This window comes from Phalacrocorax carbo, chromosome 25, assembly GCF_963921805.1.
Source record: "Phalacrocorax carbo chromosome 25, bPhaCar2.1, whole genome shotgun sequence".
NCBI classification, from domain to species: Eukaryota; Metazoa; Chordata; class Aves; order Suliformes; family Phalacrocoracidae; genus Phalacrocorax; species Phalacrocorax carbo.
Genome location: NC_087537.1, coordinates 7,460,894 through 7,487,993, shown reverse-complemented (window position 1 = coordinate 7,487,993; position 27,100 = coordinate 7,460,894). Strand labels below are relative to the sequence as shown.

The 27,100-nt window shown below is 47.8% G+C and overlaps 1 protein-coding gene across 1 annotated transcript; it reads left to right on the top strand.

The window, feature by feature from the left end:
• Positions 1-7,139: 7,139 nt before the first annotated feature.
• Positions 7,140-22,871, top strand: LOC104040817 (von Willebrand factor A domain-containing protein 5A). Its single transcript, XM_064473267.1, has 18 exons — positions 7,140-7,233; positions 9,729-9,797; positions 13,539-13,786; positions 13,899-14,121; positions 15,478-15,620; positions 15,753-15,867; positions 16,034-16,161; positions 16,306-16,394; positions 16,619-16,763; positions 17,183-17,265; positions 17,735-17,849; positions 18,024-18,188; positions 18,478-18,581; positions 18,849-19,030; positions 19,210-19,401; positions 20,515-20,738; positions 21,055-21,178; positions 21,355-22,871. Exons 2-18 carry the CDS (start codon positions 9,755-9,757, stop codon positions 21,432-21,434), a joined length of 2,403 nt encoding a protein of 800 aa, XP_064329337.1. The 5' UTR covers positions 7,140-7,233; positions 9,729-9,754; the 3' UTR covers positions 21,435-22,871.
• The last annotated feature ends 4,229 nt before the right edge of the window (positions 22,872-27,100 follow it).

Below are 27,100 nucleotides of genomic sequence, written 5' to 3'. Positions count from 1 at the left end.
TAATAAAAGCAAGAAACAAGCAATACACTTCAGAAGGAAATACTACTTCACTCCCTCAAAAGATTTTTCTTACAATCCATACATTTTTAACTGTAAGAAATGTTGCTATTTACCTTTCCTATTGTTTAGCTCATGATAATATTTTTGTTTTGTTTGGCTGACAATGGTTCTTTTGGCTATAAATAGTATATGAATTTTAAATGAACAATTCCAACAATTACTTTGACATTTCCAAAGAATTCTTCCCTCTATTCTGGCTGAACATATTGTTCACATTTGAAATGTCTTTGCTATAACTTCCCATGTTCCCATCATGGAAATGTTGAAAAATGGTGTTAACTTTAGAAAAAAAAAAAGCCAGCCCAAACAAACGCTCCTATCCCTAGTTCCACCTCATTACCTCTGTAATTCCTAAACCAGTCAAGTTGATGCCCAGTTGTCCTGTCCATCTGCTAAATTATCTGGCAAGGCAATGGCGTTCTCTTCTGCATGTGCATTCAGTTTTTCTTAATTTGTTTCTGTCCGTTCCATTGTTTAAACATTCCTTAATCTAATTGCCTCTGAAATTTTCTCTCCACTGAGGTAGCTCTTTTCAGGGTTCATGTCCTGAGGAAACTGGAGTTCAGGGGGACCAGGGTAAAAGATATTACTTTTTTTTTAAATAAGGTTTTTCCTTCTTTCATTAAAAAAAGGTCTTGAAATTCTTTTGCAGTTGTAATGAATATTCCTTCTGTGTCTGTGATTAGTTAGCACAACAGGTAAAGACAGTGCTAATTAGAGCAGACAAAGACTTTGCAAATAAAGCCTTTGACACTGCTGTGGGCTGCAGTGACAAGAGAGTAGACTGTAATAAGAACTGTCTTACTCCCAGCACATGAATTTAACTTTTACTTTGGTCACTTGTTGCTTGATCACAAAGATACTTTTCCTCTTTCTGCCTGATTCCCACCAGGATATAAAGCCTGCCTAATTTCCTTTCAATATTTCTTAATTTCCATTCTCCTCATTATACATAATGAAAAGCAATGACAAATGAAAATTGTGCTGTTCATTGAAACACATCTGGGAGCTCCCTAATTAGTTACACAGTGCTTGCAGTGCTATGGGGAGTGGCAGAAAACCAACCACAGAGCTCATTGTGGCTGTCAGTTTTTACCCACAAGCTCTCAGCCTGTTTATCGCTGATTTTCAGACAGCTCTGTGCAGACAATTGTTTTTTTTACATAGAGGGAGTCTCTACTGCCCAATCTGATAAGCACTGAATATGCCTGTCCCATCTTCCATACAGTTGGCGATTCAATCTCTTGTAACTGCAGGGTCTTGGAGAATAACCCACCAGCTGGGGTTTTTGTTTGTTTGTTTTGTTTTGTTTTGTGTTTTGTTTTTGTTTTCATTTCTGGTGCTACATAGCCTTCTGGCCTCCTCCAATAGTTCAAAATTTGGTGGCACAGATCCTCAACCACTATACACTTCCTGCAGACAAGGACACTTGGTGTGGAGAGAGGCACCAAGAATTCCCTGTAGCTTGATGCCTGAAGACCTGCATCCTCCCTTGGAAGCTTGGTCTGAGATGAGACCTGTACCATTCCAAGGTGTATTGGTTTTGGTTGGGATAGGGTTAATTTTCTTCATATAGCTCATATAGTGCTATATTTCAGATTTGTGACCAAAACAGTGTTGATAATACACCAAAGTTTTAGGTGTTGCTGAGCAGTTCTTGTACAGTGTCAAGGCCTTTTCTGCTTCTCACACTGCCCCTGCAGTGAGTAGGCCCGAGGTGCATAATAAGTTGACAGGGGACACAGCTGGGACAGATGACCCCAGCTGACCAAAGGGATATTCCACACCATAAGACACCTTGCTCAGCAATAAAAGCTAGGGGAAAGAAGGAAGAAGTGGGGGACATTCAGGGTTATGGTGTTTATCTTTCCAGGTAACTGTTAGGTCTAATGAAACTCTGCTTTCTCGGAAAGGCCTAAACATCTGTCTGCTGATGCAAAGTGGTGAATGAACTCCTTTTTCTTTGCTTGTGCATGCAGTTTTTGCTTTACTTATTAAAATGTTTTTATCTCAACCCATGAGTTTTCTCACTTTTACCCTTCTGTTTCTTTCCCCTATCCTGCTAATAGAAGAGCGAGTAAGCAGCTGTTTGGGGCTTAGTTGTGTACTGGGGTTAAACCACAACACAAGGGCAGTTGCTCCAGTTTGTGCTGGGGACCATGCCCTGCAGCACATCACCACTGTTCTTGAGCACGTGTACATGGGACTCAGCAGAATTTATGGCCCCCGTCAGTGCAAAAACTGCTGAGTCCATTGAATGCTGTCTCTCAGGGTGATAAAGTTTTTCCTTATATCTGTCTGGAGTTTCCTATGTTGCAACTTGTGTCTGATGCTTCTCATCTTAACTGTGTACCATTGGGTAGGAGAAGACAGGAAGAAGAACAACCCTTCACCTTCTCAAAGATGAAAAAATCCATCTATCAATCAACTTCTCCTTATACATCGCATACTTCAGATCCCTAACCATCTTTGTGGCCCTCCAGTAAACTCACTGCAGGATGTCAGTGACTTTCTTGTTCTGGAGAGCCCAAATCTGGACACAGTACTGCACATACGGTCTCACAAGGAGCGAGTATAGTGGAAGAACCACTGCAAAGCAGTTTTTTACACATTGGCCCACAGCCTGTCTGCTTATGTGAATTTAATGCTTACATTTGCCTTTACTGAACTTCATGAATTGCCCTTGTTGAATTTCATGATGTTCCTGCAGCTCATTTATAGAGGCTTTCAAGGTCCTTTTGAAGAGCTGTCATGTCATCCTGACTATTGACCTCTCTCTCTAATTTGGTATCATGCATCAAGTTTCTGAGAGTACATGCTATCCCTTCAACTGGATCAGTGATAAGGATGTTCACCAGAGTTCTTGATTGTGGGATTCCAGTTGTGACTGGCCTTCCTGTGGGCCTTATACCACTGATCATAACATTTTCAGCCTGGCAGTCCATCCAATTTTCTGCCTATCTCATAGTCCATTTATTCAGCCCATGCTCCAATATGGCTATAAATATAATTTAGAGGACCATCTCAAAGGCTACAGTCAAGGAAATAAAAATGTACAGTTCTCTGCTTATCCACAAAGACAGTCATGTCCTCATAGAAGGCATGAAGGTTGGCTGGGCACAATTTTAAATTGGATGGTTGTTTCCCATCACATTTCTGTCCTTCATGTGCTTGTAAATCACTTCTAGGCGAATATGCTCAATGACTATTGAGTTTAAAGTTGAAATTTAAAAGATTTTTATCTGGTTTACATGTTTTCCTTCCTCATAAATGAAGGAACACATGGATCAAGTGATTACATTCAGACCTATATCTGAATCAAACAAGGAAACGTATTCTTCCACATAAAAAGTCTTTCTTATTCGTAGCTGTACAAAAGGAAGATGGAATCTGTAAGACCAGACTGAACTGTTCTCTGTATTAACATTTCTTTAAGATAATAAAAATTATTCTGGACCTGAGTCTTAAGAGGCCCAAGAAGAGCTTCTGCAGGTATATCAGCAGTAAAAGGAAGACTAGGGAAAATGTAGGCCTGCTGCTGAACAGATGAGGGGACCTAGTTACCAAGGACATGGAAAAGGTTAGGTAGTTAAAGCTTTTTTCTCCTTGACCTTTATTAATAAGATTTGCCTTCAGGAATCCCAGGACTCTGAGACTCATGGGAAATCTGGAGCAGGGAAGACCTGCTGTCAGTGGAGGATGATCAGGTTAGGGAACGTAAAACAAACTAGACCTGCAGAATTCCATGGGATCTGATGGCATGTACCCATAAATGCTGAGGGAACTGGGCAGTGTCATTTCAAGGCCACCCTCAATTGTCCTTGAAAGGTCTCTGTGATCTGGGGAGGTTCCTCAGGACAGGAAGAATGCAAAGGTCACCCTTGCCTTCAGGAAGGGCAAGAAGGAAGATCTGGGTAACTACAGGCCAATCAACCTTCTCCTCAGTTCTTGGGAAGGTGATTGGTCAAACGTGCCTAGAAGCCATTTCCAAATATATGAAGGACAAGAAAGTGGTTGATAGTAGTCAGCTTGGATGTATGAAAGGGGAATCATGCCTGAATAGTCTGATGCACATCCACAATGAAATGAATAGCTCTGTGGGTGAGGGGAGAGCAGTGCATGATTTTTGCCCTGACTTTAGCAAGGCTTTTGACACTGTGTCCCATAACATCCTCATGAATTTATTCATGGAGTGTGGATTACGTAAGTGGACAGTGAAGTGGATTGAAAACTGGCTGAACTGCTAGGCTTAGAGAGTTTTGATCAGCGGTGCAAATTCCACATGGATGAGTTAGAGTGCACTGTCAAAAAGTTTGCATATGATACATAACTGTGAAAGGTGTTTGATAAACTAGGTTGTTGTGCTCAGATGGACCTTGAGAAGCTGGACAAATAAGCAGACAGGTATCTTATGAAGTTCAGCAAGGGGAGAGCAAGGCTGAGAGCATCCTGGGCTGTATTGGCAGTAGTGCAGCCAAGTATGGACCAACCAGAAGTGGTTAGTCCACTTTACTCAGTACCCATCTGACCATATCTAGAACGTTGCATCCACTGTTGGGCTCCACAAGAGAAGGAAAATGTTAATGCCCTGGACTGAGTCGAGCGGTGTGCCAGGAAGGTTGTTGGGGCTGGAGGAAATGGCCTATCATATGAACCTTTCCCACAAGTCCCCAGCTGCCCCACTGCCCTCCTGTAGAATCGTTGTTCTTTCATGTAAATGGAAACCCCTTCCACTTCATCCTTGCCTGTCTTTCCCGTTTAGCCTTCACAGAGCACAGAAATCAGTCAAGTAAGAGCTCAGTTACTCCAGTGACATCACAGCTGTGCATTGGCTTGCAGAGCTCTGACTCTGTGTGTAGCTACTTACAGAGAGACCAGTTTTATGCTGTTTTGTTTTTCCTGAGGGCTGTCCCACTCTCATTACCCTGCCCCATAGATTTACCACACTGTCCTCCGTTCCTGCCCTCACTTGTAGGCTGTCATCCCCAACCTCCAGTGGACCTTGTTTAAAGCTTGCCTCATCAGTCTGACTTCTTGACAGATTTCTCATTGCACTTCCAAAGGGGTGCTCCAAAGCAGCACCCCTTCCAGGTCTGGAGTTTTGGCATTCACTTTTCACAGGGGTATGGCTCCAAGCAAGCTCAGCAAAGTCTAGAATAAAGATTCAAGATGCACATCTCTTCTTCTAAGGTTTCCTTGCTGGTCTAAAACTCTCTCCCTACCTGAATCCTCTTGGACCTGATGAGGCCTACTGGAAAAGGAAAAGTCAGGGGAGGGTGTCAGGAAGGCAGGCTGAAGTACCTGTGTGGGTGTACTTTGGCTGCAGGAATGGGATGGCTCCCTGCCCAGCAGCCACTTTCGCTTCTGGTGGGGGGGTGCTTCCCTCAGGGAACACGGGAGCCTTCCCCCACTCCACCCCTGCCAGCTCCAAACCCGCCCCCACGCAGGGCGGGCAGTACTGGGCAGCACCCCCTCCCTCCTTTTCTTTCTTTCCCTTCCCTCTCCTCCCCTCCCCACGTGGGGCAACACTGCTGCAGTTTGCTCCGCAAAGCACCCCTGCTACACGCAAGAGGCCTTTCCTAGGCAACATCCCCATTTTGGAGCCTCCAGCACAGGGCCAACCCACAGCATGGTCTCTATTAATGCCTCTCCCTCCAGACTGGCTCCCCGATCTGGGCCCAAAAAGCACCCTCCGTGCTCCTGCTTTCCTCATGGCTCCACTGACTCCCCAGAGCTGCCCAGAACCTGGAGCACCCCTGCACACAGCGCCTCCCACCCGCCCCAGAAGACAGGGCTGGCAGCACCTCTGGTTCCCAAACATATATGCCAGAGTGCATGTTTGGCAGCATTCTCATTCTCGGAATCCACCCAGGCACTGCAGCAATGACTGCAGCTCCCATCCATCCCTGCCACTTCCTGCAAAGACCAGCCTTCTGCCTCCTCCTCCTCCTCCTCCTCCTCCTCCTCCTCCTCCTCCTCCTCCTCCTCCTCCTCCTCCTCCTCCTTCTCCGAGAGCAGCTTTTCATGCTGAAACTGGGAACTACAGGTTTCAGTCCCGGTGCCATTGCTCCTGCTGCAGTCTGCCATTCCATGGTGAGTGCGTTTGTCTGTGCATCCATCCATCCTTCCTTCCCTCCTGCAGACCTGTTCTGCGTGCATGTGTGCATTTGTTTGTCCGCGCTTGCCATACCCTGGCAAAGACTTGGAGGCTTCTGTGTGTCTCCCTGTGTTTGCTGCCCCATCCTGCCAGGCCACTTAGTTCAAATGGTACCTACACATTTGGGCTCTTTAAGGTCAAGGATAGCAGACTAAGGTCCAAAATCACAAAGAGGTACACACACAAATCATTATATTTATATCATGATATATCTTACCTGACAGAAAAAAAAAATACAGGAACATGGATGTGCAAGCATATGAATTTTGCTGTTGGGACCCTTAAAAGCAGTTGCCCATAAACTGGGATTGCTTCTGCAGACAAAGAATCATATCTTTAGTTTTTTGTCAGTGTAGCATCCCTCTGTTTCATCAAATAGGGTCTATCTCCTCAGGAATTCCTCTGACAAAGGGGTCCTCCAGAATCCGGAGGATTATCCAAGTACCATTTAAAGAAACTAACAGCAAGGATGACTGTCTGAGGGTAGAAACCTCTGAGAGCACCAGAGAGAGAGAGAGAGAGAGCGCTTCCTGATATGAGTAAAGCAAGGAAAATTATACCTGTCCTTAAGTTCGGCGGTGAGTGAAGTCCAAGCCGCTGGTGTCGGGTTTGCACCTGCTGACTTTCCTTCCTTTCTTTTTTTTTCCTTTGACTTTTCTCACTCTCTGCTTTTGCTCTGCACAGACCCCAGACTTACGTGAGAAACTTACATTGATTCTTGTGGAGGCGTCTGAGATTTACATGTGGTAAGCAAAAGGGGCCGTTAACTAAGAACGCCTGTCTGGGGCAGCACTGGTATAGAATAAAATACTGCTGGCAATGCTGGGCTGAGCCAGGGAAGTAGGAGATAATTCTGCGCCTGGGAACAAAAGGGAGGTGCCCAAAGGCCATTCCCTTGGAAATCTCACACCGAGCAGGATCAAGCGCTAACAGCTCCTCCCAGCTCTCTTGGTGCTGTTATTACTATGCCTGGGAGGGAACTGCACAATCATGCACCGCATCCTCCCGGCGGCAAGGTTAGAAAGACTTTTCGAGACAGTTCTTCTGCCCTCCACCCTGATTTTGTTACCAGTCGTGACTTCAGTCCTGGGGTAATGGGGCAGGTTTCCATGAATGAGGGTTACGTCTGCCCCAGTGCACAGCCGGGCCGTAGCCGCCGCCGCTGTGCCGGTTCCGCTGCGTTACAAGCAGGGCGTAGGGGCGGCGGCCCGGCTGAGCCGCGCCGCAGAGGGGCCGCTCCTGCTCCGGGCTCCTTTGCGGGGAGGAGGACGCAGTGAAGGCGGCACCTCTTCCCGGTGACCGGGGTGGGGCGGCCGGGGCCGATGCCCCGGGGCTCCGCGCTTCCCTTCCCGCCCCCTCCTTCCCCGCCTCCATCGCCGCCGGCCGCACGGATGTGCTGCTGTGCCCCATCCCCGCCGGGGTCCCCGAGGTCTCCCACCCCCGCTCGTGTCTCAGCGGTGCCCGGGACGGGCCGCCCGGTGCGGCCCTTGCCCCCGCCCCGCCGCTCGCTGCCCGGGACCCCCTTGTGCTGCTGTTCCTGCAGCTCAGGAGAGGCCACTGCTTCTGCCCCAAACGTCGTCCTGTCCGCTCCAAGCACGTTAGTAACAACCTAACACAGCACAGGTTTTCCTTGCCTTTTCCTTGCTCTGCCCCGTGTTTCTTGAGACACGTTAATACTTCAGGTAATACATTCAGATAATTCCTCCTCACCTTCCCAATTCACTGGGAAGACCATCTGGGCCAAGTTTCTTGTGACACAGCTCCCCACGGCTGAGTGCGGGAGCCAGCCAGGCCCTCAGTCTGTATCTTCCTCATTAGCCTTTCTCCAGAAAAGTATTTGTCACTGGCATCCACTGGCTGCACCAAATGTTTTGCCCCAGGAGGTGCTAGTTCACTATGACCCCAGTAAGAAAGACACTCAGATTCTGCAAAGTACTATTTGAAACATCATTTTTTAGAGCTGACCCTATAAAGAAAGAGAGAATAGCATAGATAATCTTACATCTGCTCAGATGCTGGGAACCCTGGGCTGTGCAGCGTCCAACAGGCCTCCAGTCAGCATGCAGCGTATTACAGTGCACATGTTCCAGAGCCGCTCTGTTACAATCAGCTGGCTGAGGTTATCCTGCGACCATGGGGTTTGTGCAGCCCAGCACAGGCCTGAAGGCCAAGCTGTACGTGCAGACCAGCACAGTCCTGTGCATCCTCAGGTTAACTGCTACGTGTATCACTAACTCGGCGTACAGCGGTCCGCCCATTGGGATCACTACAGCAGAGAATGCACAACCCTCCTTCCCCTCGTCAGCCTACCCCTCCTCGCATCCCCCTTACTCCTCATTCGTTTGCCCCATTCTCACTCCCTCTTTCTGTGGGGTCTGGCAAACCCCCTTGCCTGGGTTTAGAAGTTAATCTGAATGTATCTATTTTAAATACCTCCATTTATGTGTAATAATCTTGAACTGACTCTTACTCTTGTGCTAAGGAAGAGGCTCCTCCTCTTATTTAAATTCGGGGTGAGATGTAGTTGTTGAGATGTGGGTATCTAGTGTCATTTTAGATGTCCTGTCATTTCCAAGATAGATACATGATGCCAATACGCATAGCACAGGACCTATGGGAGACAGGTACATTGGATTTCCTCACCTTTGCAAGGACCACTCACCTGTGCTAGGGCTCCTCGCTGCACATGGCCCTCCTGTCCAGTGTTTTGGCAACTGAGTTAAGGCTCCATTCAGTGTTGGAAGAGTTCTGACCTGTACACAGACCTGGTGGTTTTAGGTGCCTGACTGACAGATCAGTCACAAAACGGGCACTTTCTACCATCCTCTCCCTCACATTCCGCACAACTGCATTTGGTCACCAATTACTCCAACACCCTCCTGCCCCCCACTTCCCTGGATGTGCATCCATGCATCCCAACTAAAAATTCATTCATCCATTCCCCTCCCCAGTTCCCTATATGGTCGCTATTTTCTGCAATGCACTCCCACTGCCACTAAATACTTCCCTATCCAACTACCCATCTACACCACTCTCCTCACACAAACCCATACATTCCTCCACCCATCCTCCTAGACCATGATTCACCTGCTCTCTGTCCATCCTTCTGCCCATTTCTTCCTCTGCCAACATTGGTGTCCTCCAGGTGCACATATCACTGCTCATGCCCAAACTCATAAGGCACAGTATGTCTCGGGCTGTGACCCATCATTGTTCCCACATTCCCCGTGCACCAATGTCAATACAGCACCACACCCCATTGAACCAACAGGCATTTTTGACACCTGCAATTCCCATCCCAGGCCTCTCTTCTAGTAATCTGCTACCAGGCTGGTGAGAGGGGGACAAAAACGATCCTGGGTTGGGATGTGAGGAAGCAAAGAGTCACCTTGGCCCATGTATGGAGGGAGGTGGGGGCGGAGCTCCATATCTTGGAGGAAGAGAAGGTAGAGTTGCCCCCGCTTTTTTTCACAAGGTCCTCATAGGTCACTTTATGCTCTTTCCCACACAGAAGCTGTCTTCAACCAAAGGGTCAAGATGAGGAAGAGTGGCATCCTGACTAAATGCTATATGTATAGGGGTGAGTTGGGGCTAGAAGGGTGCATCTGCGAGCAGTGGAGATTTTAGCTGGCAGAGCAATGTGGGAAGGAACTGATTTCATAGGTGGTTGACAGGGAGGCACACGTCACCATGTTCTGGCAACTAGGGGCATGGCCTCTAGGTAACCTTCACTTTTCTGGTTGGCATAGCGAAAGATGCTTTTTAATTGTGATTCATCTCACCCATAGTGTTGAAGGCTTTCCAGGGAAACCATCACAAAGTGGGAGGATGATGCAGAAGAGATGGCTACTACTGCAGGATGGGGGGCAACACTCCTCAGTGCTGTGATACTGCCTCTACTGTAGTTCTAAGTCATAGAATCATAGAATCATTAAGGTTGGAAAAGACCTCTAAGATCATCAAGTCCAGCTGTCAACCTAAGACTACCATGTCTCCTAAACCATGCCCTGAAGGGCCACAGCTACACATCTTTTAAATACCTGCAGGGATGATGACTCTACCTCCTCTCTGGGCAGCCTGTTCCAATGCCTGACCACTCTTGCAGTGAAGAAATGTATCCTAGTATCCCATCTAAACCTCCTCTGATGCAACTTGAAGCCATTTCCTCTCGTTCTATTGCTGGTGACCTGGGAGGAGAGACCAACCCCCACCTCACAACAGCCTCCTTTAAGGTAGTTGCAGAGAGTGAGAAGGTCTCCCCTCAGCCCCCTCTTCTCCAGGCTAAACCCCCCCAGCCCCCTCAGCCGCCCCCCAGCACACTTGTGCTCCAGACCCTGCCCCAGCCCCGCTGCCCTTCTCTGGACACGCTCCAGCCCCTCAAGGCCCTTCTTGTCCCGAGGGGCCCAAACCTGAGCCCAGCATTCGAGGTGGGGCCTCCCCAGGGCCGAGCACAGGGGCCCCATCCCTGCCCGGCTCCTGCTGGCCACACCAGTGCTGACACAAGCCCGGGGGCTGGTGGCCTCCTTGGCCACCCGGGCACTGCTGGCTCATGCCCAGCCGGCTGTCAGCCAGCACCCCCAGGGCCTTCTCCGCCGGGCACTTCCCAGCCCCTCTGCCCCAGGCCTGGGGCGCTGCCTGGGGCTGGTGTGACCCAAGGGCAGGACCCGGCCCTGGGCCTTGTTAAACCTCATACAATTGTCCTCGGCCCATTGATCCAGCCTGTGCAGGTCCCTCTGCAGAGTCTTCCTGCCCTCAAGTAGATCGACACTCCTGCCCAACTTGGTGTCGTTTGCAAAGTCATCACATACTGCATTGTTCATTGTTTGATTGGTGAGTTGCTTCATCCCCTCCAGGTGAACTATACCATCTTCTACCATCTTATATATATATATACACACCCCTATATATATATACCTAAGAGAAACATTGTGCCCATCTTTAAGAAGGGTAGAAAGGAGGACCCAGGGAACTACCGGCCTGTCAGCCTCACCTCTGTGCTGATCATGGATCAGATCCTCCTAGAAGCTATGCTAAGGCACATGGAGGACAGGGAGGCGATCTGAGACAGCCAGCATGGCTTCACCAAGGGCAAGTCCTGCCTGACCCACCTCGTGGCTTTCTATGATGGAGTGACTACATCAGTGGACAAGGGAAGAGCTACGGATGTCATCTATCTGGACTTCTGTAAGGCCTTTGACATCATCCCCCACAGCATCCTTCTCTCTAAGCTGGGGAGATATGGATTTTATGGGTGGACGGTTCGGTGGATAAGGAACTGGCTGGATGGTTGCATCCAGAGGTTAGTGGTCAATGGCTCGACGTCCACATGGAGCCCAGTGATGAGTGGTGTCCCTCAGGCATCTGTACTGCGACTGCTATTATTTAATATCTTCATCAATGACATAGTGGGATCATGTCCACCCTCAGCAAGTTTGCAGATGACACCAAGCTGAGCGGTGCAGTTGACATGCCAGAAGGATGGGATGTCATCCAAAGAGACCTGGACAAGCTGGAGAATTGGGTCTGTGAGAACCTCATGAGGTTCAAAAAGGCCAAGTATAACATCCTGCACCTGGGTCAGGGCAAGCTCCAGCATCAGTACAGGCCGGGAAATAAAGAGACTGACAGCAGCCCTACAAAGAAGGATTTTGGGGTACTGGTGGCTAAAAAGCTGGACATGAGCCAACAATGTGTGCTTGCAGCCCAGAAAGCCAACTGTATCATGGGCTGCATCAAAAGCAGCTTGGGCAGCAGCTCAAGGGAGCTGATTCTGCCCCTTTGCTCTGCTCTGGTCAGACCCTACCTGCAATGCTGCATCCAGCTCTGGGGCCCTCAGCACAGGAAGGACATGGACCTGTTGGAGCAGGTCCAGAGGAAGACACAAAAAAGACCGGAGGGCTGGAGCACCTCTCCTACGAGGCCAGGCTGAGAGAGTTGGGGTTGTTCAGCCTGCAGAAGAGAAGGCTGCAGGGAGACCTTGTTGCAGCCTTTCAGTACTTAAAAGGGGACTATAGGAAAGATGGGGGCAACCTCTTTAGTAAGGCCTGTTGTGACAGGACAGGGGTGATGGTTTTAAACTAAAGGAGAGTAGATTTAGACTGGATGTAAGGAAAAAATGTTTTATGTTGAGGGTGGTGAAACACTGGCACAGGTTGCCCAGAGAGGCTGTGGAGGCCCCATCCCTAGAAACATTCACAGTCAGGTTGGATGGGGGTCTGAGCAACAAAGCAACCTGATGTATTTGAAGATGTCCCTGCTCACTGCAGGGGGCTTGGACTAGGTGACCTCTGAAGGTCCCTTCCAACCTAAACCATTCTAAGATTTTATGATTCTATGAATCTATGATTCTTTACACTATCCCCTTCCAGGACATTACAGCAACTCCTATGAAGGTCTTATACATTCTTTTGCTAAGTGTCACTCTATTCCTACTACAGTGTTATGCCATTCTTGACTAAGACACTACTCCAGCATTGGCATTTTACCATCAGGTTTGATGCACCACTGATGCAAAACCTTGCCCTAATATGAAATGCTCTTCATCTCAAACCAAGGGTAAATGTATGGAGAAGGTTATCTTTTGCATGGGCTGCTGTCAAAGCAGGAAGGGCGGTCATCAAATCTGTCTTCCAACCAAATTCAGATCTACACATTGTTGGCCTTAAAGAAACCATAGCTACAGGTATGCCTGGTGAGAAAGGGAGGTCAGCAAGAAACATCTCCCCTGCTGACAGTGAAGAGGAGATGAGGTGACTTCCTGTGAGTCTAACTTTGATGCCATGCTAAGTGCCCTTGGTAAGGCCCCACCTTCCCTTCCAGTAGTCCAAAACTAGAGGTGTATCTGCTTAAGTAGAAAACTGAGCTCATCTCTTTGGAGCATTGGCCTCAAAGCAGGTGGTGAGACCTGCTCCTGTCTCTGAGATATAGTTTGGAGGTTTGAGGAGGTGTAGGGCACCTCCTGCCATTTGTGTGGAGCTCTATGGTGGGACTGTCTCATGCTATGTTCTGGGGGACAGACAGACTCCTCTCAATGCCATGGTAGGCCTGAACTAAGATGAAGCATGGCACATTTAGATGATCTGAGGGCACAGCTGCCATGTGTGTTGGACAGAAAAGGGCCTAGAGAGATGAGGAACTGTGATCTAAGGGAAACATGTTGGCAGCCTTACAGGGACCTTTCATTGCTATTTGTCAGCTTCTGCAACTGGCATTTCTGTGGCAGGTTTGGACACACAACCATTTCCCACTGCAAGCAGACACCTCAAATTTAAAGTTTTTGATGTGCAACCAGGGAGTCTGAAAGCTCTTGTGTCTTCCTCAGGCTTATTCCAGAGGGGAATAAGGTTCTTTTCTTCCTCTCCTGAAGTGAAGCTGGAAGTTGTGACAGTAAATGTAACCATCCAGGACTTCATAGCTGATGTGGTGTCTGAGCTGTTTTTCCGCAATACGCAGCAAGTCTCTAAGGAGACCATGTTCATCTTTCCTGTGGACTCTCACACTGTTGTACACACCTTCTACGCTACCATGGGAGACACTCGTATTGAAGCAATGCTTTGGGAGAAGGAGGAGGTACTGGGATTGGGGTGGGAGGGGGTAGTCCACAGACTGGGATGAAGGGTGGAGTTGAGTGAATGGAATCCTGTGGAGACCTCAGTGACACATTATTCCCCCTTTGTGGCAGGCCCAGCAGCTGTGCAATGCCACTTCAGGCATGGAGAATTTAAGATACCTGCAGGACCAGTGGGATCTTTGGGGTCCTTTCTTCGCTTGTTTCCTGGGGACCCTGCCTCCTAACAGGGAGGTGGCCATCAGCCTGTGCTATGTCCAGGAACTGCCACTGCAGCCTGATGGAGCTGCCCAGTTTTGCTGGCCGTGCGAGCTGTTCCCTCCAGTTTACCACATTGGTGAGTGATCCCCCAGGTGCATTCCCCAGGGAGGAACACTTCATTCCCCAGTATCCCTCTGGGGGGGACCCCCATCTCTGGACACATGCTCAGTTGCACCTCACAGTCAGGGACACCATGGTGTTGCATTAATAGGTGAAGAAATTTGGCAGAAAATAAACCCCCTTGTGGTCCAGCTGGCCCTCAGGTGTCAGAGGGGCCTGGGGGAGGCTGGGCTTAGATTCTGAGTGATACCCAATTCAGTTGCAAGGGATTCACTAACAGGATGCTCACTATTAGCCTAGTTATGCCTAATGACTCTCACAGCCAGGTTCACCAATAGTGCAGTTTACTGAAGCAACAGAAATACAGGTTCTTATCAGATTGCCGGTGATAAATGCACTGTCTGCAAATGACATGCAAGTATAAAGCGCTGAAACACAAACCACAAAATGACAGGTTTGTTCTCTAAACTTCCCAGTGTCCATTCAGTATAACCAAGTGTTCGAGTCTTACCCAATGGTCCCTATGGGGGGGAAGAGAGGTTCAGCCTGTCGTCTGATCCCAGTGGTCTGTGATGGTATCTTCCCTAACGTCCCTCTCTCTTTAGGTCATTTTATACTATTTTAAGTTTAGGTGGAGCTTGAGTGACTCTAGTCATACCTACTTTTGTTACTGATTGGTGTAGAAATTCCTCGCTTCGATTTAAAGGTATAGACTAAGAGAAATTCAGAGCACATGCTCAGTGAGGGGTGGTCGTGCTTTGGAGGTGGGTAACTTTTGGATGGAGGTGTGTGTTTTGGTATTATAATGACCAAAGTTCATCCACACAGCATGATTGTATGGTGCTTGTCAGGGAATGGCTTCATGGTTCCATCTAGTTCTCAGATCTGCAGTGATTTATGGATGACTTTGGCCATGGAGCCTTTGCTCCACTCCCTCCTCCAATTATCTCTCTTAGAACTAGTACACCAAGCACCCTCAGTGTTGCCAACATCTAAGAGTACAGGTGATGTTGCTTAGGGAACAATCACTGAACCAATTTCCAGCGTGCCAATCACATTCCACTCTGGAAGTTAACTTTTATGAAATGTGGATATAACTTTAGCCTCAGTAATTTCATCCTCAGTAATTTCACCCCCAGTAATCATTCCACGCACGGGTCTCCCCGTCCATCCCACAGCAAGAGATCCACACAGATCCCTATACAAACCACAATGTGAGTCTACATACTCACCCCTACCCCCCCACCCCCCACTAAGCACCACAGTGAGGGATGTCTCAGATGCCACACTTCCCCGCTAGTGATGACAGACGTAGCTGTCCGCTGCCCTAGGGTCTCTTCTTTCACCTTCTCACACCTCTTTCTCGCTGCAGGCTTGTTGTCTTCTAAGGAGGAGTCGTCCGAAAAGCTGCACTTCAGCATCTGTCTGAAGTCAGCCCATGGTGTGTCCCATATAAACATTAACAGCAGCCACACCCCTCTGCAATACACAGCTCCAGATCAGACGTCTGCTGAGGTACGGCCCTCCCAGATGCTAGAGCCTCAAAGGGGCAGAGGACGGCAGGGTCTGCAGCCTGCTGACACTCCTTAGGGCTCCTCAGTCCTTTTAGTTGGTTCTCTTTCCTCCTCACACCCTACTTGTCCTCAGGTCTCCTTGAAATTGCCACCCTGGTTGCAGACTGATCTGAAATTGCTGGTGTATTACAGAGGTTCTCACACTCTCAGCGCTGTGGCAGAGAGGAGCGATCCCAAAGCCCCACCTGGTGAGTGAGGAGGGTGGAAGTGGGCATAAGGGAGAGGGTGTCAGGGAGGCAGGCGGGATTTCAGGCAATAGTTTAGAGCTGGGGGCTATGTGGACGACAAAAGCAAAGAGATGGGGAAGGGGACTCCAACCTAAAAATCCTCCTTGTTTCTCCCCACACACTCCAGGCTCTCTGCTGGGGGACCCTGCGGTGATGGTGACACTGACACCCAGCATTCCTAAGGTGGCACCCAGTCCAGGCCACCTTGGGGAATTCCTCTTTCTCATGGACCGCAGCCTCTTCCGGGATGCACAGGTACCACTGGAGGAGGTCTTCAGAGGGAATTTTCCACACTGGTCATGCCCAGATGGTGGGGAGAGAGGCAAGATGCTTCATGTGGGCAGATGTTCTGCTGAACTTCCCCATCTGAGCTCTGTCTATCCCTCCATCTGTCCCCAGAACACACTTCTCTTCCTCCTCAAGAGTTTGCCTCTGGGCTGTTACTTCAACATCTACAGTTTTGGGGCCACATTCAAAGCCTTCTATCCGTGAGTCAGGGGTGATGATGGGGCAGGGCCAAGGGGTAAGTAGAGGATGACTTTTCTAAGTGAACCTATGTCATGAGATCTTGCTGGAGGGCAGTTATGGGGCAGGATATGTTGGGGGCAATGAGAGGGTAAATCCTCTTTCAGGGTGCTTCTGTAGCACTGGTAATGAGGTATGGCTTTTCTAGGGTTCTCCCCCTTCTGATAATCTGGGTGCCCTCCCACAGGCAGAGTGTGGAATACACACAGGGAAGCATGGACAACGCAGTGGGGCGCATCTCCTCCATCTGCCCTGATCTGGGGGGCTGTGATCTGTTGGGCCTCCTAAGGTCTATCTACAGCACTCCTCTCCTTCATGGGCGTGCCCGCCAGGTACCAGGGGCCAAAGGGTTATGGGGAGAGGAATGGGTGTGAACAATGGGGTAAAGGTAGCCTTCAGGGCTCAGGGTGAGATATTCTGCTGCTGTTTGCACTGGGAGTTGGCATGTGGAGGGGTGTCCTCATGGCAGAAAGTGACACCACCTTTGGGATCGGCAGCGTGGGAGGGCTTCTCTGGAATTTGCCTGCGCTTGGGGAAGGTGGATCTTCCTTCTGGGGTTGCCCCTTTGTGCTAAGAGTTGTCCTGGTGTTAATGAAAGGAGACACACAATCTCTTTTCCTGTTTCAAGGCCAGTGGGTGCAAGAGGGTAAGGGAACAAACTGGGAAGGCTTCCTGCATTTTAGGAAGGTGTCTTTCCTTTACGGGGGTGCCTAGCCCTGGCAATCTTTGTTTCCCCTCCTCTCTCCCTCAGCTTTTCATCTTCATCCAAAGGAAGATCTCTAGTGAAGAGGAAGCTGTCATGGCTGAGGTCTACCGTTACCGGGACCACCACCGGTAATGGGGGAGCCCTGTTCCTGTCCCCTAACATGCTAATTCATAACCTTCCTCTCCCCCTGACTGTCCTTGAAACATTCTCCAGATCCTAGGCTGCCCTCTTCATCTCAATGGAACATCAGCAACAACCTACACACACACACTTTCCTTACCTCACTAAGACTGCCTATACTCTTCATCTATCGAGCCTCCTCTCCCAATCTTTCCCTGCTCTTCTCAGCACTTTTCCTCTTCCCCCTCACCCTGAAATACCTCCATGTTCTGTGCAGGCCCCAAACCCATTCTCACGCTCTCCCTTTCCAGCAGGCAATTTCTCTCACCCCAGAGTGGATAAGAAAACTCTGAGTCAGTTTCATTTCTACAATTAGAAGCATTCTTACCTCTCCAGACTTTGTCCTTTGCACCACTCCTGTCCTTTGTGCCTCTCTCCTTTGTTCCATCTCTAACCTGCCCCTCTTTTCCCATACAGGTGTTTCTGTTTCCCTACCGGCAGATGTGACAGCTTCAACCTTTCCCAGGCCATGGCCCTGGAGACCAAAGGAGAATGCGTGTGCATCCACTCTAAGATGGACATGGCATCCGAGGTAATGACCAGGTACCCCTCTGCTCTATTCAGTACTTCCCATGGCTCTCCTAGACATGCAAGGCAATTCAAATACCACCATCTACTCCAACTCAAGAGACCCCCTCCAACTTCCCCTCCGCCCAGAACTGGGAGGGAACCCAAGTGGTCTGTGCTCTCCGCTTCCCCTCACCAGGCAGTGAAATGCCTGCAGCGGGCTCTGCAGCCTCTGGCAAGTGGGATCTCACTACATTGGGACCTTCCACCTGGCCTGGAGGTGTCGATGATCAGAAAAGCTCCTGAGATGATCTTCCAGGGACATAAGAGCTCCATCTATGCCCAGATCCATGGGCAAGCACAGGTGAGAGTGATCCAGGAACCATATGCACTGGGGCAGGGCTTTCTGAAGGTAAAGGACCTACTCCCTGTTTCACCTTCCCAGCACTAAGAGTCCTTCACCTCCACTAGACCTGAGAGAGACCATGATCAGTGCTCTGCGAACCCTCTTCTTTCCCCCAGAGACACCACTGCTTCTGTTCCAACCATGGACATCTTCTACCTCAGTAGAGCAGGGTGGGAACCTAGATAGCCAGGCTGCCTGTGCCCTGCACATGAACATTTCTGTCTGACTCTTTCCTTTGCATCACCAGGATCCAGCAGTGGGTGAGGGAGCCGTCACCCTCCAGTACCACGTGGGCAGCCAGTCCTTCAGTTACACACTCAGGTTCTCACTGTCCCCATCATCAAACAACAGGTGAGAGGATAACACACTTTCCCACAAGGCAGGGCGGCATTGGCGAAGTCTGGAGGAGGGACAGCAGGTGTCATTTGCTTGCATCCTTCCCACTGTAGCCTGAGGTGGGAAGAGAAGCTGGGCATCCAGTGCTGTCTCCTTGTCCCCTCTGCCCTGAGCTTGGGAGAGGACCTGGGTGACCATTACCCCAATGCCCCCTCTCTTTTCTCCACGTGTCCCATGCCACTCCCTGAGGTGGAACCAAGGACTAACTCCCTGCCCCTGCAGGCTGCCTGTGCACCGCATGGCCATGATGCACCTACTGTGGAAACTGGCCTGGGAGAGGACCAGCAGGGCAGAGAAGGACGTCCAGCACAGTGAAGTTAAGTCCAGCATCAGCCTGGGGATTCCGTCCCCCTTCACATCCAGCGTGGCAGTAAGCATGAAACAGAGGGATGCCTGGCAGCATGGTAAGGCCAGAAACAGTGGGGATAGGACTGGGAGGAGAAAGCAGGACTTATTGGTCTGATGCCTCCTCACCAACAGCAGCACCCTATCCTGTGGGCCTGACCAGCCTTTTGCCTATCTCTAATACCCATGAGTCTAACCCCCATCTCCCTGCCTCTCTCCCCATATTCTTTGCCTCCAGACTCTGCCATGTTCTTCTTTCCCTCTTGCAACCTGGTTCCCTGCCAGCTGCTCTGGTTGCGTGGCTTCAGGCCTGTGTGGTTCAAGTCCACCAAGTTTTGGATGGTCCAGAAGTGCCAGTTCTGCCTTGAGATGCTTGGTCGCAAAGCCCCTGACACTGAGGCACTCACCCAGTTTTCAGCATCCTATAGAGGTAAGGAGGACCTTCTTAGCTGAGCATTCTCAAAATGTTTTGGACTAGGGTTGAACCCTCCTTTCAGCATTTATCTTCTCACCAGACTTCCTTATTGTCATTGTGCTGGGGATGGATGGAGTGACAGACAAAGCAAACTCCTACATCTCAACTCTGGGCTGGAAACCAAGAATCAAATTCCTTAATACTTCCCTTTTTCCAACTATCCTTAACTCCATACACAAACACTTCAGTTTCTCACACTTTCTTGGAAGTGCACAGCATTAGGATAAGAGGCAACAGACACTATTTGGAACATGGGAAATGCTGAATGGGTATGAGGGAAATTTATTTTCCTTTAAAGCAAATGGATAATAAAAAACTGGTGGAATCTCTACCCTTAGAGCTATTCAAGACTTGACTACACAGGTACCTGAGTGAGCTGTTCTAATGACACCGGCTTTGAATTGGGATTTGGATGAGATGACTTCCAGAGGTCCCTTTCAACCTCTGTGTACCTTTAGGCCAGCCTTAAATGACCCTTAGTCCTGCCTCAACTACTCCGTGCCTGAGTGCTTCTTTTTCTGCCCATAAAAGCTCTTAAATCTGCCCCGGAACTGAGCCATGCCTGGGATAAAAATGTCCATGGGCTGTGCTTGACCCTCCTCAGCTTCACTCTGTTGTGACGCAGTGCTGCTGTAGCTCTAACGAACTCTTACATCTTGGAATGTGGAAAGGAAAAGCTGATGCTGAGGCTGGTGGGTTTGAATGGATGATGGAGAAGGACGCCTGTGGGGGCCTCAGTGGTGAACATGAACCATAATCACAGAAGTGGCAGGGAGGAGTAACATTAGGGAAGCTCATGGGCAGAATTAAGGATGTTCAGAGAGAATTACATGTGCTGGGTAAACTAGAGCATATAGGACAGATTTTAGGATACTTATGAGGGCCTGGGAAGATCTGAGGATGCTCTGGGAGGTCTGGAAAAAGTTCAGAACGCTTGTGGAGGACCAGGAAAAACTGGGAAGTCCAGAGAGGATGGAGAACAGTTAGGTATGCCTGGAGAAGGCAGAATTTAAGGTTACTAGCCATTGCCTATCTCATATGAGCTGTGTGAATGTTTCTGTATTCCAGAGCAGGAGCCTTCTCCTGAAGAGCAGGTGATGGAAGATGCACCAGCATTTAACAGCAGTTGGGACTGGACAATTTCACCACTGTCAACAAGGCTGTGTGACTTCTCCAGGCTCAGGGTGGTGGTGGCACTCCAGAAAGCAAATGGCTCCTGGGCCCTCACCACAGCCCTGGCCTCTGCCTTGGGGCTCAGCAAGGCTGATGTTGAAGGGCAAAAGCCCAGTGAGGTAAGCAGGTCAAGGGCACAAGTGGGGCACCATCATGAGCTGAACCTTCCCCTGCTCCAAGTGTCCAGTCTGAGCTTCTGAGCTGAACTGAGAGGAAGAGATCAAAACAGTCTGGATTAGAGCTTCTCCGCTCATTGAAGTGGGCCATGGAGGGTGAGGGTGGAATCAGCAGAGGTACCTGGGAACTTTCTGATTTTGAGGATTTCAGAAGCTTAGAGAGTTTGTGTGTATGTGTGGAGGTTTTACTTTGTCCCTGTGCTGCTTTAGGTCTGATCTTTTTATTTCTTCCCCTTGATTGTCCTGTTTTCCCCCACAGGATGTGCAGCCAACTGCCTGGGCCACAGTCTTGGCGTTAGCCTGGTTGCACCAGTATAAATGGAAAGTATCTTGGTCAGAGCTTCTGCAGGCCAAAGCTTGTAGGTGGCTGCGAGACCAAGCTGGTAAGATTTGGCTGGGAGGAGTCATGCTTTGGGCCTTTCCCCGCAAATCCACAGCCGACACCCATTGACCCACGTTCCTCTTTCCCAGTGCTCCTGTACAGCAGTCTATGAGACTGTCAATACACAATTCCCTTACTGAGTTGTGGTCCCCCTCTACTTTTTCTCCCTGCTTGCAGAGGTCCAGCTGGATGAATGTCTGGAGGCAGCAAATTCCCTGCTAGGCTGCTTTGTGGCTCCCAGCATCTTCAGGATTTGAACTTACCCCACTACCTGGGGTGCACAAGAAGCTGGGTGGGAACACAGCCAGGATAGCTGACCCGAAACGGCCAAAGCGATATATCACATACCATTAGCATCATGCCCTTGTGGGACTGAGTGAGTTAGTGGCTCTGTGGGTGCTTAGTTGTTTTCTGGGGCCAACCCACCTCAGCTGGCTTGTTCACACATTTGCTCTCTACCATATTATGAGAGTTTCCACTGGGTTCTGAAAAATAACCCTAAATACATATACTAAACTTTGCTTCATTTTCCCGCATTCTGCTTTTCTCTGAGATTTACTCAAATAGTCATCTGCTCAAAATATCAGATCTCAAGGAGAAAAATGCTGTTCAGATTCTAGAGAAAAACACCTTCTTCATGAATCTGTTTGTCTGCCTGTCTCTTCAGCTAGTGAGCTATTTCCCTCCCTACCTGCCTGCCTACCTATGTACCTTTCTGTTTTTCATAGACATGTAAGACAAATTTTATTTGGTTTTGCAGGCATTGATTCACTCATCCTCACAAGCTAGAGGACTTTGTTTGTTTGTTTGTTTGTTTGTTTGTTTGTTTGTTTGTTTGTTTGTTTGTTTGTTTAAAGGAGGGTTTGTCAAATAAAGGGGTGGATTTCATTGCATCACTGCAGTGCCTACTGTAGGTGCCCAGTGCCATTTCAGCTGTTCTGAGGTATCTGAAACACCTGCCAGATAGGAGGGGCAGGATAATAAAGGGCTGATTTTCTGAGGTGACAGCTGGAGTGTGAATGGAATACCATGTGGCATGGGCTTCAGCTGCCTAAATATGGATGTCTTTATCATTTTGATAGACCATTATGATGTTCTAGGATTTTCAAGTGTATTGAGATTACATGGCAAGCTTTTGGCAGTGGTGAGGCTGCAGGGGTGACCTCTGTGGGAAGAGATTGCCCCATGCCAGTCACAGACACTTCCAAAACAGACCCACTGCTGGCCAAAGCTGAGCCAATCAGCAAATATGGTGGCACCCCTGTAAAAGCATATTTAAGAAAAGGTAAAAAATGCCGCACAGGCAAAGCAGGAGGGAAAAAAAGGAGGGAGAACAACAGTGCAAACACCAAGGTAAGAGGGAGAGGAGGAGGTATCTTACTGTAGACCCATGCTGGAGCGGTTGGATGTTTGCTAAAGGAATTGCAGCCCATGGAGAGGACCCATGCTGGAGCAGAAGAAAAAAGTGAGGAGGAAGGAGCACCAGAAAGAAACTGCTATGTATTGACCATAGTCCCCTAGCCTCCACCCTGCCTGTACAAATGGCAGGGTGGGGCGTAGAGGAAGAGTCAGGAGTGAAGGAGTGAAGTTGAGCCTGGGAAGAAGGGGACCTGGGTGGAGGGTGTTCTAGTTTTTTATCTTTGTTTCTCACCATCTTACTTTATTTTTAATTGTCAATAAATTATATTAACATTCCCCAAGCCAAGTCTGTTTTGCCCATGACAGTAATTGCTAAGCAATCTCCCTGTCTTTTTCCTGACCCACAAGCTTTTTAATTTATTTTTCTACCCTGTCCTGTTGAGGAAGAGGTGTGAGAGAATGGCTGCATGGGCATCGAGAGGAAAATTTTTCACAGTGGTTGACTCGGCCATGTTGGACACCTTCAGCAGTTGTCTGGACAGGGTGCTGGGCCATCTTGTCTAGACTCTGCTCTTCCTAGAAAGGTTGGACTAGATGATCCCTGAGGTCCCTTCCAACCTGTGAGTCTGTGATTCTGGTTCAACACCCCTCCCATGGGCAGGGACATCTTTCACTAGATCAAGTTCCTGAAAGCTCTGTCCAACCTGACTTTGAACACTTACAAGGACGGGACATCCACAACATCTCTGGGCAACCTGTTACAGTGCCTCACCACCATTTGTAAAAAAATGTCTTCCTTACATCCAATTTAAGCTACTCTCTTTCAGTTTAAAACTCTTCTCCCTTGTCCTGTCACTACAGGCCCTGGAAAAATGTCACTCTCTTTTATAAGCCCCCTTTATATATTGAATAGCTGCAATAAGGTCTCTACAGATCATTCTTTCCTCCAGGCTGAACAACCCCAACTGTCTCAGCCTTTCTTCATAGGAGAGGTGTTCCACCCCTCAGATCATTTATGTGGCCCTCTTGTGAACCCACTCTAGTAAGTTCATGCCTTTCTTTTACTGGGGACCTCAAAGCTGGATGCGGTACTCCAGGTGGTGTTTCACAAGACTAGAGTTAGTGTAGATGCCAGTGATGTAATTATAGCAATAGCCATAAAACCAGGAAACAGATTCAAGTCAGAGTCAGGACTTGTAGTTCATCTGGTCTGTTTAAACAATGGCTTACCTATTGCCAAATATCAATCACAAGACATTGCTGCTGGAAGGTAACATTCCAGAAGAACGTTTGTGCAAGGCAGCCACTAGCAGACATTCTCCCACCCCCTGTCAGGAAGCTGGCCAGCGTCCTAGGCAGGATGGTGGAGGCATAATCAGTCTCCGAGGATGACAGCTTCCCTAGAAAAAGTACATCGGTGTGTAAAGGTGCTGATCAGTTCCAACTAGAGCAGTTATCAGGATGTTTCCACTCACAGTAACCCTGTAAATGATGAGGAAAAACAAGAAAAGGAAACCCATTGTTCAGGAAGATACTCAAATGCAAGGAGAATAGACTCCATAATACTGGGTTGATTTCTGCACTCTGTTTTTGATATCAGTCTTATCTAGGCAGTAAGAATGAACCAGAAATACTTTCAATTATCATCAAACATCCTTGCTTTCTTTCTTGAATGTAGAACTCCTTAATTCCCTTGTCGTGTTTTTGCCTATCAGCTGAACCAGGACCTCAGAAATGAAAAGTGCATTGAGAAGGAGGGAAGGAGGAAAACAAGAAAGGTTCCTCAGTATCAAAATTACTTCCAGTTTTATTGAAGATGTGCATTATTCTCTGATGAGGACTTCTGAGCTACATCTTCTTTCAAACTCTATAATAAAAAGAAGCCAGGGTCTTTCAGAAACAAAGGGTTTTACAAGGAAGCCCAGAAAATCCCTGCTGAATGTCAAGAAGAGTGCCAGCTGACAAATGACTGCATGATGATTCCTTCAATAAATGCCAGGCAATTACCACAAGTCAACTGTGCCTTCCCTGCATACATCCAGCTTTTGATTTCTTTATGCTGTAAGAACACCCTGTATACCTCTATGTGTGCTCTAGGATTGGCACTCACATGCTCAAGCAGCACTTGGTTACTTTTTCCTCAACATTCAAGGGACTTCCTGGTGACATGAGATGCCTCCTGTATCCTTCATGCCTCCCCTGATACCACTGCCCTGTAGCCAGAGGTGGAGGCTTATTTTCTAGTCATATTCTCTTCATCAGGTTCTGGTAGCGCTGACATCCAAATTCCCATCTCCAATGCTTTCTACTGTTTGGAGGGAAACTGCAGGTGGAGATAGGTGACCTAGGCATGCACATGACCATACCATTGTGATGCTGCTAGTGTGGGACATTCAGGAAATGCTGTTCTTTCAAAATAAAAGACACACAATAAGCTGAAGTAAAATGTAACTTTCTCGAATAAAGGCAAGTGAAACCTGGCTAACCTATGAAGTGGTGACAGATGCATCTTTTTTATTGCTTTCTTAAGTGTTTTCAGTATGCTACACTCATATTGAAATTTAAAAATTAATGAAAAAAGTGAAATTAATGAAAAAATTACTTACTGTGAACTCTGTCTCTGTTCACCACCAAAGACATGAATCTAGGTATGCTCTATATTGCTAGTTCTACAGGGGAAAAAAAAAGGTGTTTGTAGGTTTGACTTCCAGCATCACTTTGAGAGTGACTGATTTCTTCTTTATCAAAATATTCTCAAATTATACATACTGAGGTATTGTCCTGAATGGAGTAACAATAAAGAAAATTTTGACATTTTTCAGCAGTTCTGATAACTCTGTGTGGTTGCAAATGAAAACCACATCTACAGGCAGAATCATTGCAGTTGAACTCCTTTAAGCCAACTTTCCAAACCCTAAAAAGTCTGTAAAGATGGAAAATCAGATATGAATGTCCATCCTGAGACAAGCCCCTGGTTAGTCTGCTTGTCGATGTCAAGGGGAGGGAGAAGGGGCAAATGAAATGCAAGCAAACATCAGTAAGGGAGTTTCAGGAATATGACCTTTGAGTTTAGTGGTTGTCTTACAATAATAATAAAAATAATAATAATAATAATAATAATAATAATAATAATAATAATAATAATAATAATAATAATAAAAATAGAGTACTACCTTTTTTACAGTGACCCGATGAACACAACAAAAAGCAGTTTTACTATGAGGGTGCATTGCATTTACTATGAGGGTGGTCGAACTGTGGAATGGGTTGCCCAGAGATGTTGTGGAGTTTCCATCTGTGGAGGTATTCAAAACCCATCTAGACACAGTTTTGGAACATGTTCTACCTGACCCTGCTTGAGTAGGGGGAGATTGGATAAGATGACCTTGAGTTCCCTTCCAACTTAATTGTTAGTGATTCTGTGACACTGTAATTCCACCTTAGTGAAGAAGGTAAAGCTAGTTTTCTTACTGTCAAACTCTTTCCAAGCTGGAGTGGAATCAGTGCAGTAATTCTTCACATGTTCCTAGAGTTTTCATTTGTATGACCGAGTCTCTATCCTCTAGATCTGTTCTGCATGCTGACCCGAGGAATAGAACTTCTGTGACAGAATTCAGTCCACAGGGTTTTTCATCAGAGATGACTCCCTCTGTTGCACTTGCTCTTTTGTCTTGTAGTTGTTTCTGGGAACACTCTTACTGTATGTGTGGACTGAAGCCTCCACATCACCATTTATTTTTTCTTGGGTAATCTTTCATTCTTGAGATCTGCTATACAACCAATATTGTTCCTAGGATATTAACCAATTTTCTTACAGAGAAAAAAGTCTCTCTTTCAGGGACTGTACTGCAGTCGTGTGTTTGGCTCTTTGGGAGGGGCTGAACATCTTCTATCAGCCATGATATTTTGTCATCACCATTTAGCTATCTGTAATCCTCTTCATCATACAGCTATAATGAACCAGAATATTATTCCAGGGCTGGCAGATCTTTTCTGAACTACTGGCTTAGCAGTCACCTTGGTGACCATTGTATTGATGCTGAGTTTGACTTCCTGTGGCCCCAATGGGGCTGCAGAAAGCCATTTCTACTTGTTCATCTCCCCTCATTGTCATCATGACTTTCTGTGGGATCCTTGCGATCATGTATGTATTACCACCTGCCAAATAAAGTGTCCTCCACCTCCTATACAATTGTGATTCCAATGGCAAATCCCCTCACATACACCTTGAGAAACAAGGAAGTCCAGGAAGCCATTAAGAGGTTCTGGGGTAGAAAATCAACTTTGCGTTATTATTTTGGGGGATTTCTGCATGCTGTAACCATCCTGGCGTATGGGGTAAATACGATCTAATCTGAAGCATGAGATTCAACTGTCCAATCACCATAAAAATTGTAGGTGTGGAAGAGTAACCATTGTTAAAATATGATGAATTTTCCATAGGGCTTGACCTTGGCTAGCAGCCAGACCACAGAATCACAGACTCACAGGTTGGAAGGAACCTCAGGGATAATCTATTCCAACCTCGTGGGTTAGGATAAGAACAGTGTAATAATTAAAATAA